Here is an 18,836-nt window from a genome sequence, read left to right on the forward strand (position 1 = left end):
TACCATGTCTGGCAGCAGAAACAAAAGGTTGCCAGGAGAGGATCATGGGTAGGGCCTCATGCGATGACCACCCTGCCTTTCCCTGGCAAGCAGCAGCAGCTCAGGCGTTTCCCTGACAGCACACAGCAACACAGATGATCCGCTGGCTCAGAAACAAGCACAGTGTTTCCAGCGACCAATCCCAAACAGCACAGTCCGAGCCGATTTCTTTTATTGCCCTATTTGCGGACTAATCTGCATAAATAAATCCTCTGTTTGTTTCTGTCAGCAGCTGCACGTTCTGCCTGTGGCCCAGATGTTGCAACAGTTCCTTTTATTGTGGAGATCTTCAAAATAAAACACATGCAGACACACTTGAGATTGGTTCTTTTATTGGCAGTCAGTGTTTGGCATGAGACAAGTACACACAAGGCTACAAGGAAGAGTTTGACGTTGAGACAATAAACATAAACTACGAACCGAGTGGACAGTGCTCTCCATCATTCAAATAACACATTCGACATGAAAGGGGTCCGCTCTGACTGTAATTTACATTTGCTGAACTGTTCCCTGTTTTACTGTGTCATCCAGTCAGCCGCGTCCCTTTATTGTTTACTGTTCAGGCTTACAGCAGGAGGTCACTGCGCTCAGTTTCATAATTAGAGTCATTGTTATAATTACAGAGTCGGACAAAAGACGGAACACCAAAACAACAACACAAATAATTACAGCAGTAATCAGACCTTTTACTGTTACAAACACATAGAACACACACTTAAACATTTATTATATATCTGGTGGTGCAGGTATGTTTTTCAGTGATCCCTCTAACAATCGTGAGCCATTTGGTCATCATTTCACCGTAAAGAGGTATGCGTTCAGCTTTGTATATATCCCTGTTATAAACAATGTACACAGATTATATGCTATGGAGAAACAGAAATATAAAAAAAAACACTAGTCCCCTTTAAAGTGCTTTCAGTCAGTCTAACTTAATCATTATGTGCTACTGTAGACAGACTCTAACCAATAGGTAACAGTCATGGCTGTGTCTCATAACAAACACAGGGCCACTGAAGGACTGTATCAATAAATGGAAAAGACAACATATTTGTAGAGACAAACGGCAGTAGGACGGGCAGTTTGGGCACTGCTCAGACTCGGTGGCCCACATTAACACTTGGCTGCGGTGTCATATATGCACTGAAACACTGTGGTGATGACTACAGCAGCTCAATAATCACAAAGAGGTGAATATCAGCATTTAGGCAAGTACAAAAAAACAATCAGTAACAGCTACCCATTGTTGAGTCCTACCTGTTGTCTTCTAAGATTGCTTTGTTCACCAAAAGTGCACAAAAATAGCCCATGGAAACACAAGAGAACCATGTTTTGTGTCCTCATTTACATCTACACAAGGGCTGCGTGGGTATTCACAAGTGGACATTTGGAAAGGGGGGGAAAACGCAAAAAGTCTTGACCTAGCAGTTTTGCCGGCGTCACGTGACGGGTCGTCGGCTGTATAGTCTGTTGAACTTGTGTCATAGCTTTTGTTGAGAGATTAACAGAGAACACACAATGTGGAGCTAGGCCCTGCCTGCCAGAGATAGTCCCAGTCCTGGTGGAGAACCCAGAGGGACCCTCTGTTTCCAAACTAACTCGACTTCAGCTACCGCCGGGATGCTGCTCCTCCATCCAACCAACTGATCTAAATCTCCTTGGGATTGGCTCCTCAGCTGCCACTATCAGAGAGAGAGAGAGAGAGATAGAGTGATAGAGGGAGAGAGAGAAAGAGAGAGAGAGAGAGCACCGGTTCATTAACTCTTCCAGCCCCCCTCCAATGAAACCGCACCTCGTTCCCAAGAGCGCCATCCACCAACACAGTAAGTTCGCCGTCGTGACCGTCGCTTCACTGTCATCTTGTGTGGGTTAACTCAGAGATGGTTAGGAATAGCTTGGTAGCCGTGTCGGGAAGAGAGGTTCACAATGTGGGCACTGGTCTCCCCCGTGCCTCAGAGGGTGACTAGGCTCGTGGTGTGAGGGCGAGAGGGCGAAGGAGGTAACAGAGTGCTGTGGGACGTTTCAACCACAGTTGAAAGAGCCTCAGAGGGGAAAGACCCCATCACCTCTCACAGTAGTGAAGGGTGAAGTCTTTGGAAAGCTGCTTCTCGCCCAAACTCCATGGCTCCAGCTCGAATTTGTTCCCCATGTCATCCTCATCATCCTCCCCCTCTTCCTCATCCTCCTCTTCCTCCTCATAGTGGCTGGGCTCCTCGATGGAAGTCTCCAGGTGATAGCAGTAGGGCTGACCCTCCGTGTACTCGTAGATAGTTGGTAAGCTGCTCTTCAGGCTGCAGCGCCGACGCAATGCGACCAGCAGCGGCTGAGGCATGGTAAATATATCCACGTTGTTGCCCAGGTCGATCCAGGCCAGGTTGGAGAACATCTTGGGGTCTTTGAGCATCTCAGTGAGGTCTTTGAGTATCGCCAGGGTGAGGCGGTTACCGTTGAGAGCCAGGGTGCTGAGTTTGGGCAGCGAGGCAAGAAGAGGCAGGAGAATCTTCAGGTTCTCGTCATGGAGTTCGGTGAAGCTGATGTCCACAGCCACCACGCTGTCTCTGTTGTTCTGGAGGTAGAAGGCGACTTGACGGACATCACGGGTGGACAGGGGGATGCCGGACAGGTCGACAGAGTCACTGGACAGCTTTTTCTGTAGAGTTGTCTTGAGACTGTTGAAGACAATAAAGACAAAGTGGATTTACTTAGATGTCTCATGAAACACACACACACACACACACACACACACACACACACACACACACACACACACACACACCAGTTTAGGTTTCAGCTGGAGGGTGAAAGGATGGTACTTGGGAACAAGGCCCTGGTTTTATGTTGTGTTTCCTGTGTTGTATAAAGGAGGGGGTGACTGGGCCGGCATGGAGCGGAAGGCTGACACAGAGACTCCAGCATGGGGATTTAGTAGTGTAAACAGAGGAGCCAAAACATCCGAGCGAGCCAGCAGCTTGAGCTTAAAGCTCTGACGGCCAGGAGCTCCTTACAGCACAGGGCCAAAACAGATTACTACTTAAAAGATAAACTATGGTGTGTTTTAGGAAAAGATAAAACTTTGAATAGAAGATATTTGGCCACTATATTTATAAGACAGGAAGAAGATTAATATTTTGAGTATGTTACGAGTTTGTTACGATGATGTTATTATCTCCTCCAAAGACGTTACATTCATGCTTCTTTTTAAGTTAGTGAGATGTCTCCAAAACCTGTGGACAGATCTTCTTGACATTTGGTAAAAAGTTAAGAGAAAGTTGTTAGGCTTGAGTGGATCTGAAGTGCAAATCCAAGAATTATTACTTAGTTATTACTTAGCATTTTTGAACAGTTTCACTATTTTCTCATGAACTACTTGAGTGAAATAATTTGTCCATGACTGCTGGTAACACTTTAATATCAGGCTACAAAACATATGCTTACATAATCCATGATAATCATCATTAATAAATGACCTAATCACTATGACTTTATGTGATTAGTGAGCTGGAATCCAGTTACATGATTAGCCTCTCTGAAAGCAAAGGGGATGGAACGTTCATTTTTAAAAGATTTATTGCTTTAATTGAAAGAAGTGGAGTGTAGTAAGGTAGACAGTGGTGCACTAAAACCAAAAACATTCAGCAGGTGCCAGATAATTGGACAGACATATTTAAGTCAAATGTTTAATGAAGTGAAAAAGAAAAACTGGAATCAGATTAGGGCTTGTCGGCATTACTTATGATAGTTTCTGTTAATGAGTGGGTCATGCAGCACCATGCAGATGTTTGCATCTGTCTACCAGTTTAATATTTTTATAACAATAAGTCCTGCTTTCAGAGAGTCTTATCAACTGCATGGGTCTGAGATGAGCTTTTCTATGCGACTGTATTCCAGCTAATTCTGAGGCATATGAATGAATGAATGATTTAAAGGTATATGATGCAGAATTGTAGGTTAGTGTTTGTGAACATGCTTGCCAGCAAAAGTGAATGCCAAACCAAGATTCACTCTCGTTTTGAAACAAGCTTTGTCCACTTGGTATTTCGCCACTATAAGTTTTTACAAAAGTCCTGACCTCACCTGCGATGTTTGACCAGGAACGTCCCAAACACAGCAAAATAAGAGGAAAACAAGAAAAGCCAGGCAGAGGGGAGAATCTCCGCAGAAAAACACACTGCCACACACCTCTAGTGGGTCATAAGTGATGATTCAGAGGGATTACTTTTGTATGAGCCTATACTTTGTTGTTTTGTTTTTTTTTTGTTTACTTTTAAAAGTCAATAACTGATGATCCAGTCGCTCATTGTGACGTCTTCTTTTGTTAACGTCATCATCATGACTCATGCATTGGTGAAATATTAGTTAAGCATATGTTTTGTTATTAAAAGGTGTTACCTTGTAGTTTATCAGTGTGAATATTAATTAATAAAATAACACAATTAGTGGATTGTGTAACTGTGGCTGAGGTGTGCGCTCTCTGGCAGCTTTCTAGTTTGTATACATAGTCTGTATACATAAGACTACACAGAGGAGTCACAAGTTAATCTAGTGATTTTTAGGTGTTTGACACAGTATATTGAGGTGATTTATAAAGTGGATGACACTTATTTAAGGAGACGTTATTAAATTTGTGAGTCGGGAGTAATATGTGCAGGATATCTGTGTGTTTCGGTGCATGAACTCACAGCACAAGCCTCTGAAAACCTTAAAGCCCTTTCAGGATATTGTTTAGTACAAGCAGGATTTGAGGCCAGATGTTAAAACAAGGGATACTTTTCTGCAGCATTGCTTTACACTGCAGCTGAAAATATTTGTGCATTATTGCCCTTTTGTTTCCAGTCAGTCTCATTCACCAGTGGCCCCCCCTCCCCCGAGGATGCGGTGTGTTTTACTTGAGCCGTTACTGAAGTGGCCTGTAACGCTGATTCGGTGTCAGAGCGAATTACAACATCCTCCAGCGCCCGGTGACTTACTGTGACACCCACTGCAGTACCTGTCACTTGTCATGCTTTAAAGTGTTTTTTAGTCCCCGCTGAAAATGGATGTGCCCTGAGTGGCATTTACTGCTTTATTTCATAAGCAGGTGATGGGTTGATGAGCACTGGAGTGTTTGTATTATCTGCAAAACACACACACACAAAAAGTATAAAACCCACTCATAAAGCAAGGCTAGGAGGGAGTTTAATCAGCTGTTGGGCACAAAATCTATGAGATAAAGACATTTATCAAGGCTGCTGTATCTTTATCAAAGTCTTGTCCTCCCTTCCTCTATTGTCTGGCCTTTTATACGACAGAACCCTCATCTTCACCAGAGGCACAAAAGTCCTAATGGCCGTGGCCTGGCGGAGGCTGCCCTGCAGGTGTGAATAGGTTTTTGATCACACAACTCCTTCCTTGTCAGACAGATTCATCCCTTTTGAGCTCAGGAAAAATGGATGTCTGAGGCGAACTCTCCGGAAACCTCTTTCATCCTTTCTCCAGATTAATCTGACACCAGAAAACAAGGGTGTCACGGATAACCTCCAGCAGACGTCTTTTTGGCGTCTTTACATTCACAGGAACATTAACAGCAGGGTTCAATTTAAATGGCTGAACTAGGTAAGCGATTAAAAGAGAGTAAGTTATTCAAAGGTGTGGTGGTCTCGACTGTAAATCGAATCACACTCAATATAATTGTTAGATGTCCTAAGCAGAAAGTATAGACAAAATAATCCCTCAGTGCATCACATGAACTGTTGAACTGAAGCCAGCAATAAAACTAACGGCAACATTTAGTAACAGTGGATGATACCAATATACATGCACAATCAAGTAATCTAATAAATATCCATCCATTATTCAGTAACTCGTCAATTAAATTAACATTGTATAATGACCTATTAAGTATTCTCCCTTAAACAGTGAGGAAGCACAGTGTGTCTTTTGCCTCCATGTGTGGCTCATCAGTCTCTGTGTGTTATTGATTTAGTATAATGAGGCAGCATTTGAATTCAGTCAGTGTAAATGGCATTGCTCTTATTATTCATCAACGTAAATCTTCGGGTTATCTGATGCTAATTGAGATGACTTGAAATGTTATTCAGAAAAATAAGAAAATAATGCTTTTTTTAAACAGTTAAATTGCACATGCTAACAAGTGGGTGGGTAATCACAGCTGTCATAAAAATCCCATTTTATTTCAACTTTAAATAAGTATTTTCCAGGAGTTTATTGGCTCCTCGCTCTCCTCACCCCCCCGGGCTGTTATCCCACTGCTCATATCGTTTTGTTTTCTGCAGAGTCATTTACGTTAAAGCTTTGCTCTATTATTCATATCAGCCCCTCTGATGGCGGAAGCTCAACTGCACAAGAGAGAGACACGAGATGAGCAGTCTAATCACATCTGCTCGCTGACAATTCATTTATATTTTCAATTCATTTTCAGATGGATTATATACGTTAGACTTTACAGAGGAGCTTGCGAGAGTCACGCATGCACGCACGCACGCACGCACACACGCACGCACGCACGCACACACTTACTCACACCACTGCATTGTCCTTCATGGTGCAGGAAATCCAACCTCACAGCTCACAGTCCATATCAATAAAGGCAGTTCCTGCACATAAATTTCACCTCCATATCTTTTTGTTTGATGGATGTTTCAGTCAAAATCCAAACCTGAGGAGCTGCTCTAACCGCTTTGTCCTTTCTGTATTGTATTCCATAGCTGTAGCTGTCAGGGGGGATACAGAGGACACATTCCCCCTCAATATTTAGAACGTGCATTTGTTCCCCTCAATAAAAATGTTAAAGTAGCAGAGGGCTTTTATTTTGACAATATCAAAGAAATTTACATCATAAATTGATGCAGAAAAAACAAAAAAATGCTCTCACTCAAAATTTTCAGGTGGAGGACCCCCAAAACCCCATTTCAATGCTGAAACAAGGCCTACACCCTTATCTTATCCTGTATTTTCCTGAAGCTGATGCACTCAGTAAAAAATGACAGGCCCTCAAGGAAGCTTTAACATGCATAGTATGCTACAATGCACAACATGTTCATTAGTGAATATGACAACAGGTGAATACTTAAATTTAATGATGAAGATATGCGGCCACTGAATGGCAGTTTTGGTTGTTTAGTTTCTGAGGTAACAAAAAGTAATTACGAGATCAAGAAAGTCTGATGGAGCAGGAAGACAGTAGTGTGAAAATTGAGGAGAAAGAGGGTCACAAAGTGTCGGCAATTTTTACGCTCATGTCAAATTACCCGTAGGTGAGAGCGCCTCGGCAGCGTTTCTGGGTCACCGCTTCCATCAAGCTTATTATCGAGCTCTTTCATTAAATTTGGCAAAAAAAGAAAACATTTCGAGTAAAATTCAAATAAACTAGTTAGATAGATTAACAGGATTAGTGAGATTCAGACATTAATTCAGTGTGGCATTTCAGTCAGAAAAGTGTGTACAGTATTTAGAACGACCGGCGTGCACTGCTAATGCTGGATAATGAAGGGATGAACGATCCGGTGGCATTAAAACGGACTGAGCTGTTACTGTTTCCTCTGAGTACAGAGAAACCTCTCAAGAGGTTAGATGGTTGCATTTTTGCACAGATGAGGGCAGTTTGCCTGCAGCTGAGCAAAGATGGAAGTTCGAGGGAAGTAAAATCCACCCTAAAACAATTTCACTGACATGCATCTCTTCTAAATGTTTAATCTACACTAGATAAAGGAATAGTTCAACATTTTATGAAATACTCTTAATTGTTTTTTTTGTTTTTTACAGAGTTAGATGAGAAGATTGATACCACTCTCCACACATCTGTGTGATAAGTCTGAAGCTACTTCCAGGGGACTGTTAGCTTAGCTTAGCATAAAGACTGGACAGGCTACAGTGGGACATGGCTAGCCTAGCTCTGTCCAAAAGTAGAAAAACATTTGTACAGCTTAAAACAAGATGTAATGTGTTATTTAGTTGGCTTTAGATGTGCTGGTAGGCAGATTTGTTCTCCTTAAACAGAGCTAAGCTAGCTGTTCCCCCTTGTTTCCAGTATTTATGATAAGTTAAGCTAAGTGGCTGCTGGCTGTAGCTTCATACAGTGCAGACATGAGAGCAGCATTGATCTTCTCTAACTGTCAAAAAGAAAATGAGTAAGTATTTTATAAAATGTCAAACTGTTTCTTTAAAGGGGCAGTTCACCCAAAAATCAATAATACATATTTTGCCTCTTGCCTGTAGTGCTAGTTGTCAAGATCGTTTTGGTGTAAGTTGCAGAGTGTTGAAGATATTGGCCGTAGAGATGTCTGTTTTCTAGGTGGCACTTAGTCTCGCCACCAGACAATCAGAGATCTCCGCCTTCTGATAGTCTGGGGACACTCCTTTCTAAAGTGTGTTTAACACACCGGAGAAAACGGCCGGCAACAAGGCAATGCCTCTTGCATTTTTTAAAAGGACACACCCTGCCGGAAATGTGCGCTCCCCCTTTTCTCGTCCGCAAGGAAACAAACACACAGAGAGCTTGAAAATGGATGCCAAGAGATTTAACTCCGTTTTATCAAACGTGTGCTCAGTCCACAAGATTGTGGAAATGAAGGACTTACAGCGACTTTGTTTAAAACTTTTAATACAGTCGGACTATGTTTACGAGCACAAGAGTTCAGCGAGCCACCGAAGGACCGCCCTGCGGATTTACTATTGGTTCTGCAACGTAGGGAGTTTTTTTACACTCTGAAATTATATCCGCCCATCTAAACACAAAATCAGGGAGAAAGACATCAGTCTTTAGTTAAGCAAACAACTAAAGACTGACTTGTGAGTCTAGATGGCACTCAGCTTGTGGAGCTCAAAGCACCATAAACAATACATTTGAAAAATTCAACAACAATGTCTCTTTCCAGAAATCATGACCTGGTTACTCAGAATAATCCACAGATTTGTTGTGAGCAGTTTCATGTAGGAACTGTTTTTTCTCTACTGATCCTAACCTGCCAACCATATCACCGCGTAGAAGGAAGTGTGCATCTACTCATGGGCGAGAGGCTCTTGCTTGTGACGTGCATGTATGCATGTAACATTAATGGCGTCCTCCTCTGCTGAGATGTAACCTTAGCTAGCTCAGTGGTGCTAGGTGCAGTAGATGCACTCCTCCTTCTGTGTGGTGATAGGTTGGTGGGTGTAGTTCAGTAAAAAGAAAATTAGCTCCTATGTGAAACTGCTCACAGCAGGTCTGTGGATTATCTTGAGTAACCAGGTCATGATTTCTGAAAAGAGACATTGCTGTTGAGTTTTTCAAATATATTCTTTTGGCGTTTTGAGTAACACAAGCTGAGTGCCATCTCGTTCCATTGTTTTCTTTTTTTTTAAGACTATTTTTTTCTGGCTTTTTGCCTTTATTTGACAGGACAGATTATAAGAGAGAAAGGGGGGAGAGAGAGAGAGGATGAATTGGACCCACGGCCACTATGGCCAGGACACTGCCTTTGTAAATAGGATGCACGCTCAACCTGCTGAGCTACAGGGCACCCCTAGTTCCATTATTTTCAAGAGAAGGCAGACATCACTACAGCTGATATCTCTAATACTCAGCAACTCACACCAAAACAATTTAGACTGATACATAGCACTACAGGTAAGAGGGAAAATATGTATTTTTGACTTTGGGGTGAACTGTCCCTTTAACACAAACAACCTCTGAACCCTCCTAACCCCACAGGACCACACTAGGCTACAGTACAACACGCCACGAACTGAGCTGCTCTCTTTAATAACAATAAAAGGAAAACTAACTGTGCACCCAGGGAATATTTGTGTTAGACTTTATACACAGGAAAAAGTATCTTCTTAAAATTGAGTTTCATACAGCCTGGCCCTGTCTCGTCTCTTTCTAGCTGTGACAGGTGTTTGTTCGTGAACACAACAGCATGTCAGAGCTCACAGCATCTACTGTATTAATATTCTGTTTTAGGGTGGATTTTTGTTTTAATGATTCATGTTGCTCCTGCTGTCTCAGCCAGTGTCAGACCATCTCCCTCTCTGCAGGTTTACTGAGCCAACAACATGACTAAGTGAAAAAAAAAAAAAAAAAAAAAAAGCCTCTTCAGCCAGGAATTTAGCAATCGTATGTATCTGCAAAATTTCAGAGATGCTGTCAGTGTCAGTTAAATCCTGTGTCTTTCCTCTTCTGGGCTGAATTAAAACGTCCACAAGCACAACAGAGCCCTGCTTGTGCAACTCCAAAGGGAAGTGTCTGATCCTGCCAGATCCCTGTGAATATATCTTCGCTTTCCTCTGATTCTGCGTGTTGATACCGCTGACTGACTCATAATGAACCTGTCTCATCTCACTGTGCTCCCATTGTCTGCCTCTCAATCCTGAGATTATTTTCACCCACGGAAAATGAATGCATTATTTGTGGCGTCTCGCCGGCTGTAGAATAAGCAATTACGTGAGAAAGAATTATGATATTGTTCATGAATAGGATTATTAAGCCAAACACCTGGGCACACAAAAAACTATTTGTATACAAGATAATTCCCTATTCATCATTTGCACATCAAAGGAAATTCACTCCTTCATACAGACAAGTATAATTACATTACAACATAACCCTCGCAGCTTTTATTCAGCAAAGGATAGATAGATTTGTTGCTGTGCCACTTCTGAAGAGAAAAAGGCCAGTGGCGATGCACATCCACTGCACGGACCCTAGCACTTAAAAAGAAAGATGATTGACAGCTGTGGTTACCATGGCATTCCCATCAGGTCAGCCCGTGGCCAGGTCCGTCCTAGCTCAATGTCAGCTACAAAGATGGAAATCTCTACAGCTCGACACGGAGTCGAGCCCTGCTCTCTGTTGTGCGGGACTGCAGATTTATTACAGACTGGATGTCTGGACAGAAGGGCTTACCAGGCCTGGGATTTCCGTCTGGACATGCTCTGCCTCAGCCACTTTGAGTGCGGGGTCAGGTGGTAGATCAGCTGTCTGCAAATCTTATCAGAAGACTTTATGGTGTCTGCATCCTGTAGAAAAGAGCAGAGAGAGTCATAATGGCACGCAGAACAAAGAGTAACAGTGGTGACGCAGCAGCCTTCAATGTGAGATTTTCTGCTCGTGTGTGTGCAAGAGAAACATCTTTACTATTCATCATTTCACACTATCTGCACTTTAAGTTTCTTCTATTTCCTAAAACGTACCAACTTGTAACAGTAGGATCTTTCACATGAACAGAAAAAATAATGTTTTGTTATTATTCGTGATGCCTTGAGCTACTCCTGAACAAAACACAATTTAGCTGCCTTGCTGGAGCAAGAAAATCTAATCACATGCAGGGTGCATCGGTGGGGAAAACACAGGAAGTGCACAGGAGAGGTGAAATTCAACACAGCCACTGGTAAACACTGGTCCTTTCAGTTCATTAGCCATGTTGTGGCTGATGGTGGCCATTGGCTACATCAAAGTAATGAAATTTTCACAGTTGGAGTTTGAGACACACTGAGTTATGAATCTCTTCATGTGCAGAAAAACAGACAATTTTTTTACTGAAAGGTTCTGTATGCGTCATTCAGAGCATTAATATAGCAGCAAACCACTATCTGCTCTGTAAAGTTACAGTGATATAATGGTGTCCTGAGCAGAGGATGAGGTCATGCTATCTGTGTGTGTGTTGCGATCCGAGTGTCTTCAGTCTTTGTTGTGGTAGATGGGCCGGCTGCGCATGCATGTGAGTCCCTAGCCCTTTTAACACAGAGATCTCACAGCAGGGCCGCAAAGAAGACCCTGCATTGCACCGGCTTTGCTTTTTTGTACAGAACCATACAACGCTGGCACAATGCCGCCCCAGTGTGTGATTTTCAGCTTCTACTGTGACATATAACATTTGCTTTGGGCAGTGCTTTTTAAATAATAACAATGGCATAACTTGGCAATAACAATCATTTACCATCCCTGTTATATGGTGGCTGATCTCATCCTCCCGGACCTCACTGTCTTCCCAGTATACGGACATTTTTGGTTGCTGTTCTTTTTTGAGTTAGCTGCTAACTGGTACTACCTGCTTTTTAAATCTCTCAGTGGTGGGTCACACAATAAAAAATGTCAAAACGTCACACCCGTTCAGTCTTGCCTGCTTTCCCTGTTACACAGATATTGATTTGACACTGTTACTACCTCCACTGTCGAGTGGGGGTAGTAACAACAAGACAAACTATGTCCCCCCATTCTATACACAGGCCGTGTAAGAGGGGCTCCTGTTAGTATGTCCCAATGCACTTTGCACTGCGCTCATACAGCAGCTACCACTGATATGACAATGTCGTCACAGAAGCTTAACGCCCACTCTCTTGTTTACTCTCAGGTTAACAATGATAGCTCCATCAGCACTGCCATTATTAGTGCTGTTTATGGGGTTAGCACCGTTAGCTGCTAGCTGCAGGCTCAGCCACCTCCACATTAAGAGCAGTATGCAGACAATCCCGCTGCAGACTCTGAATCATAGATATGCTTTTAATGTTGCTTACAGCTCGTTTAATGCGCTAGTTCAACTGAGTCCTTGACGTTTTTCACTCAGTTTTGCAGATATTAATAAGCCACTCCAGTTTAATAAGTTTTCAGGTAGGAGATCTCGAGATATGGTTCCATATATTCAACAAACTGCATTGAACAAAATAGCAGAAATAAAATTAAACAACCATAAATATCTAGGATTCATTCTGAACAGCTGTTCCTATTTCTAGCTGCTAATAGGTAACACGTGTCTGCAGGAAAACTTTCAAGCATCCGTCTGTAGAAATCTAAGTCGATAACATCCTCAGATTGGATTTTCATTGATCTTGAGAACTCATTACTTTTCAAAAGGGAAACCATCGGAGGAGTATTTTTAGGAGAATGCTTTGTTTCGCAGAATCCCAACATCGAGCTGGATCTTTGTGGATACTCTGTGAGTGTTACAGAAAGGAAGAACAGAGTAAACTGACCTTCTTAGGACACTGCATCTCTCGAGCCAGGCTGAGCAGCAGCTCGTGTGAGATCGGGTCTACCAGGTTGAGGAAGGCAGCGTTTTTGTACAAGATGTCGTTGAGCGAGGTGCCTTCCAGACCAAGGTCCTACCAAAGCAGAGCAACATGAGAGGCATCACAATCACAGCAAGATGAAATTATGAAAAAAGAAAAACATCCTGCAATAATTATAATCAGGTGTCTAAAAGTGTGACTTTGGACCTGAGGAAAAAAAATGCATTAGTGATGGAAACAGGGCCCCGCTGTGTCAAGGGCAATGTGACTCGAGATGGAAAGATAAAAGAAGTGTTTTGTTTTAAATATTCATTAAAGGAGACAGGAGCTTTTTCATCTACAGTAGGAAAGTGAGATCTAGAGGGAGTCACAGAGAATGCAGCGTTTTGGCATATATAATAACACCATGGCATCCAGCCACACATATCCCAACATGCCATAGCACATACTGTTTGCACAAATATGACAACTCCTGACTCTCATTAGATGTGAAAACCTTGCAGATGTTGCTTATTTGTAATGCATTTTTTCCAAGCTTTAAGAAATATGCATGCTCCGCTGTGAGAGGAGAGTATTCTGCTATCCTTGAGCTTTCAATACACTCTTTAAAAATCTCAAAAATGCCTTTAATCCCCTGGTTGTGTGTTATTTAAACACATATGTGTCTTTCTAACGACATTTAAGGTATTTTTCTTGGTTTATAATTTCTTACATCTCATAAAAATATGTCTGCTGCACTTTTAAATGTGAGATTTTGAGCAAATGTGATTTAAAAGTTTGCGCAGCACATAAATACATTTGCAGAGAGGTCAGAACTGACAGCTGTCATGGCAGCTTACTCATGAATATGACAAATCCAGAAGGATGTGCGGTAAAAACAAATCAAACCAACTGAAAGAAGGAGATTTCAGATGACCTTTTGAGTGTGGTGAGACAAGCAACAGTCAGCAGTGCAGCTGTGTGTACTGAACTGTACAATCTGCCTTCATCAACACGTCCATCCTCAAGGTCCTAACGAGGCAAGCCATGACAGTCTTGTACAGCCTATGCAACTTTAATGAGAGAAGCAAGCCTTTGAGAGACGCTACAGTGGGCACACACCTGCACACATTTCTTTTTTCTCCAACAGAATCAGCATTGATTGTAATAGACAGTTTGAGTGGGAGGCTGGCAGCTTCACATTACTGGCTCCCCTTTTAACAAGGGCAACGGTAAACACAGACTGAACCCAAGGCGGGGGGGAGAAGCTGCTTCTGCCCTTCTGAGAAACAAGGTATAAAAATATCTCCCTTCTGAGTTTAGACACGATCAATTGTCATGTGCGAGCGCGGCGTGAAGCCACGAATCTTTCCCATATCTGCGACAGAGCTCAGATCTCTCTCATATCTGGAGCAGAGCTCGCTGTTACACACCAATTAAATCTGCCACGAACTTCTTTTGAATTCAGAGAACAGAATCTCTCAGATATCTGCCTGCAATGTTGCAAGGAAAAATAAAGTACGGCTTATTTAATAAAAGTGGAGCTCATTTAGAAGGAGCGAGCCCACGTCCCCTGTGACGTGGCTGTCATGGAGCCTAGGCTGGCCAGTTTATCTCCTCGGCTTGATTAAGGAGGTTCCACTCTCTCCTGTGTCAAGGCTTCAGAGTAATTAACGCTGGATTGGCCGACAGCTAAAAGACAGAGGGGGGCCTGAGGGCTAGCAAACAAATGAGAATGCCAAGGCTGATGTCACATCTTTCATGCACCTACATATTCTTTTGCACACCTTTTCATAGGTGTAGAATTTGGGAGGGATGCCGGAGACAACAATCCCCTCATTTGTCTCCCCCAATAAAAGACAATAAAGACAATTACACCATAAATTGATGCAAAAAAAAAAAAAAGCACCAGAATACAGGAAATGAAGTCTTTGATACTCAAAAGTTTCTGGCAGAGGAACCCCAAGCCCAGAATCATATGTGGCCCCCCAGTGTTGCAATGAAACCTACGCCCTTGCCTGTCTTAATGCTACATATCTCACAGCGGGTGAGAAAAGGCTTTGAAAACAAAGTCTGATTAAAATCCAACATCTTGGGGCGTCGGTGGCTTAGTGGTAGAGCAGGCGCCCCATGTACAAGGCTGTTGCCGCAGCAGCCCGGGATCGACTCCAGCCTGTGGCCCTTTGCTGCATGTCACTCCCTCTCTCTCTCCCCCCTTCACATTTGTCTGTCTTATCCATTAAAGGCTAAAAATGCCCCCCCCCCCCAAAAAAAATCTTTAATAAACAAAACAATCCAACATCTTGACTCAGTTTAATCAAGCTGGACATTGTGTAACATAATTTAGGTCACGACAACAACTACTTGAAACAGTACTGTCACTCTCAACTAAAGATTGCAAATACACTGCAACAAAAGCTTTAAACAAACAATAAAAACAGCTGTGTTTTCAGATTTGGGATTTAGAGATTTTCATCAGCCAAAACGGGAATAAAACATTAGTAATCCTATGAAAATCACAAAAAATGTCAAGGTTTTAACGTGACTACACCAACATGCACAACAAAGACTACAAAAGCAATGTCAGTGGCCTAGATTTTCATTTCTGTGACCTTTTTTTATTAGAGTTAATAAAACCTTTTGGAGAAGAATAATATTTTGTATTGTGGAACACAGGACTCCAGGGCCTACGATGGTGCTGCTGGAGGACAGGCCATTATAGACAGAGAGAGAGAGAGAGAGGGAGAGACATTAGGAGTGGAGAGGGATGGAGAGGGCAGGTCACCCTAATGGGAGCGTTAGAACAGCCCCAGGAGAGGTGAGACTCTGGCCATGGCGGAGGAAACAATGACAGATGCAGGGAGGATGGTGGAGGAGGGGATGATGAGGCTGTACTTGTGTTTGTGGAAACTGTATCCACACAAGGGCGTAGGTTTTGTTTTTGCATATGAAACAGGGGTTTGGATTTCACAAGAAAGATTGTGAGTATCGCACACTTAATTTCCTGCATTCTGATGATTTTTTATGCACAAACAACAAAATGTCCTAAAATTTACTCAAGATGTACTCTGCTACTTTCATGGTTTTATTGCGGGGTACACATGCACATTCTAAATATTGAGGGGGATGTGTCCCCTGCATCCCACTTGAAATCTACACCCATGCATCCATATATATCCAGATGCCATGAAAAGAAAACACAATTTGGGAAAATGCAATGACAATGTGACCATGTCCTCATTTACAGTATTAAATCAGATGTCAACACCGAGCACATTTACCCACGGTGAGAGTGAACGCTGGGGTGAGTCACACACTGTCTGCCACTGAAATAATGTGTCATAGGTACAACGCTCTGCCAGTGGCCTACTTTCTATAAAAAACAAATGCATCTGGAAGTGGACGTGCATAAACCACAGAAGGAAAGAGAGAGGTGAGGAGAGTTAGGGTCAGAGGTCAGAGGCCAGGATTAGGGGTGCAGAGCAGAGCCTGCAGGAGGGGGATTAAAGCACCTGTGGCTCTGCAAGATACAGGTGCAGTGCACATCAACCTGCAGCCACACGGCTCCTGCTTGCTCTCCATCTGTTGCTCTGGGGATGTATGGCTGCATGAGCATCAAAGCAGGCTCACAGCAGCAGTGCACGTAATGTATTGAGGCTGAGTAAACAAGTCTGACTTCCCTGCGCTCAGGCCGGGCTACGTGCAGTTTCTTTCTTACCTTCCTCAGTAATTTGAGCACGTCGGTCGCCTGCTCTATCCTGCGGTCACGGAGCAGCTTCTGTATCTCTTTGATCCACGCCACTCGCCTCATGTACGGGCTGTGGTTGGTCCTCCGCAGCATCCCAGGCAGTTTGTCCGATTTCAGCATCAGTGCAAACAGAAAGTCCCCGCCGCCTCGGCTGCTCCTGTCGCTCTCTCCGGTGCTATCCAGAAGCTTGCGTCGCTTTTTGGAGAAATTCTCATTGTCCAGGCTGCTCTGCCGGCTCAGTCTGGAACCCATGGTGTTGTTGTGTGTGTGTTTTTTTCTACAAATGCGTTTGTTGCAGCTCAGACAATATTACCAAGAGGACGAACCCATGATCAGTCTTTCAGATGCTCCTCAGTGGATGGTAGAAAAATAGCGCCGTGTTGTCTGGCGCTGCGTAGCTGCCTGGCTGTCAGCAGGTTGAGGATCCGGTGCAGATCCCTCGACTGTCCAATTTATCACTACTCTCTGATTGCACCCGTCACACGTTGCTATTTTGATTTTTTCCCCCCTCCACCACCGTGGGCTACGTGCGCCTGGCTCGGATGATGAGGATGCTCCGGCTGCTTCATCCTCCGGCCGTCTCTGCTTTACGCTGCTGTTTAGGTTGGAGCAACGTGGAGCGTCCGACCAATCGCAGCATCTGGTGCCCGCTACGCGTCTCTCCTCCCAGGCTTGAAATTCCCCTCTGCTACAAGCAGCTGCAAGGGATAATAAAAGAAAGGATGCTGTTGTTGTTGTTGTTGTTGTTGTTGTTGTTTTAGGCAATCATAAAACCAATGCACAATCTGATAAATCATGTCTGAGTCCTCCACATAACTAGAAATGAAAACACTCAAGTTTCACCTTGTGTTTGAGCTCTTGAGGGGGAGCCTATAGTTTCGTATCCTTCACAAGAACTTTAAGTTTTTCAATTTTCTCTCCTGTTGCCCAAGCATGTTCTCTGCCACTGGCCCTGTATAAATATGAATTTTTCTGCTGGCAACCCTGTTGTCAGTCAGCCATCGCACGAGCTGTCAAATCCTGTTTGCACCTGTCACAACTCTGTTAAGTCATTGTCATTCTTTGAACAGCATCCATCTCCCAGAGTGTGTTTCTGTCATATGAATCATGATCTTGGTCCAGGGGACCTAAAGGGTCAATGATGGGGGACACAGGCCCAGGGGCCCAAAGTGGAAGGAGAGGGGCCCTGGCCTTCACCTGGAAAATGTCCCCGAAATGAACACGTACTGAACAGGGAGAGATTTACAATGACCAAAAAGAGACACATAACTACAAAACAGGGCAAGACAATCACAAAGAGAGACAAAACACAAAAAGATGCATAGCAGCTACAAAGAGATGCAAAAAACTACACAAAAAGAACCTAAAAAACAAAACAGTGTGTGTGTCTTTGGGGCCTTTTGCACATCTGTGCCCAGGGGCCCACTGTCTGACAGTTCGCCCTTGCTCTTAGGTGTATGCTGCTACACAAGAGACAGCTTTCACTTAAGATACTGCACAGCAACCTCCACACCTGCACCTTAGGGACACTACTGTGATTGTGATGTAGTGTGTTTCTATTCATAGGGTCCCATCATTGTGGCATTAAGGACTTTGATCCTGATTTGACCTTATTTTCGGGTATGATTCAGGCGTACCCTTGTTTAGTGGAGCAAGACAGTTGACGCTCTCTAATAAATATTTCCTCTGGCTGCTCAATATCCTCCCTAGACTTGGCCGGCTGCATATTTTCCTAGAGGTTGTAATTATCTGGCGCCCTTAATTTAATGTGTCAGTCCCCTGCTACTAATTTGTTTTGTCAGAGCTTTGACTCTCCAAGCAATGCTGATGGAATAACTCATTTTTACAACACATGCTAATAGGGCTGGGCAGTGTACCAATATTATATCGTGACAAGAGACTAGATGTCGTCTTAAATTTGGGATATTGTAACATTGTAAATGTTGTCTGTTCCTGCCTTTAAAGGCTGCATTACAGTGAAGTGATGCAATTTCCTGAACATACCAGACTGTTCTAGCTTTTCTTTTATTTGCCTTCACCCATTTAGTCATAATATCCACGTCACTGCTCTCATCTCATTGTGTTA

The 18,836-nt window shown here is 43.2% G+C and overlaps 2 protein-coding genes across 3 annotated transcripts in view; one reads left to right on the top strand and one right to left on the bottom strand.

Annotated features, from left to right (window-relative positions):
• Positions 1-354: 354 nt before the first annotated feature.
• On the bottom strand, positions 355-17,894 carry lrrc75ba (leucine rich repeat containing 75Ba). Its single transcript, XM_050051037.1, has 5 exons — positions 17,594-17,894; positions 16,721-17,448; positions 12,988-13,116; positions 10,922-11,034; positions 355-2,708 (listed from the first exon to the last, which is right to left on the bottom strand). The coding sequence occupies exons 2-5, from the start codon at positions 17,000-17,002 to the stop codon at positions 2,102-2,104; spliced, it is 1,131 nt and encodes a 376-aa protein (XP_049906994.1). The 5' UTR covers positions 17,003-17,448; positions 17,594-17,894; the 3' UTR covers positions 355-2,101.
• The window catches only part of ggt1a (gamma-glutamyltransferase 1a), a 29,299-nt gene continuing 12,186 nt past the window's right edge, over positions 1,724-18,836 (top strand). For both annotated transcript variants that reach the window (XM_050051034.1, XM_050051035.1), the window contains exon 1: positions 1,724-1,862. The gene's annotated coding sequence lies outside the window, so the exon portion shown is untranslated. The remainder of the gene's footprint in view (positions 1,863-18,836) is intronic.

Source organism: Epinephelus moara, chromosome 8 (genome assembly GCF_006386435.1).
Source record: "Epinephelus moara isolate mb chromosome 8, YSFRI_EMoa_1.0, whole genome shotgun sequence".
In the NCBI taxonomy this organism is placed as follows: domain Eukaryota; kingdom Metazoa; phylum Chordata; class Actinopteri; order Perciformes; family Serranidae; genus Epinephelus; species Epinephelus moara.

Bases quoted from the DNA above. Each gene is read 5' to 3' on its own strand.
- lrrc75ba (XM_050051037.1), bottom strand. From the start codon at position 17,002: ATGGGTTCCAGACTGAGCCGGCAGAGCAGCCTGGACAATGAGAATTTC. The intron at 11,035-12,987 runs GTCAGTTTACTC...TCTTTTCTACAG, and splicing joins AGATGCAGTGTCCTAAGAAG to GATGCAGACACCATAAAGTC. The intron at 2,709-10,921 runs GTAAGCCCTTCT...TGTCTTCAACAG, and splicing joins AGACGGAAATCCCAGGCCTG to TCTCAAGACAACTCTACAGA.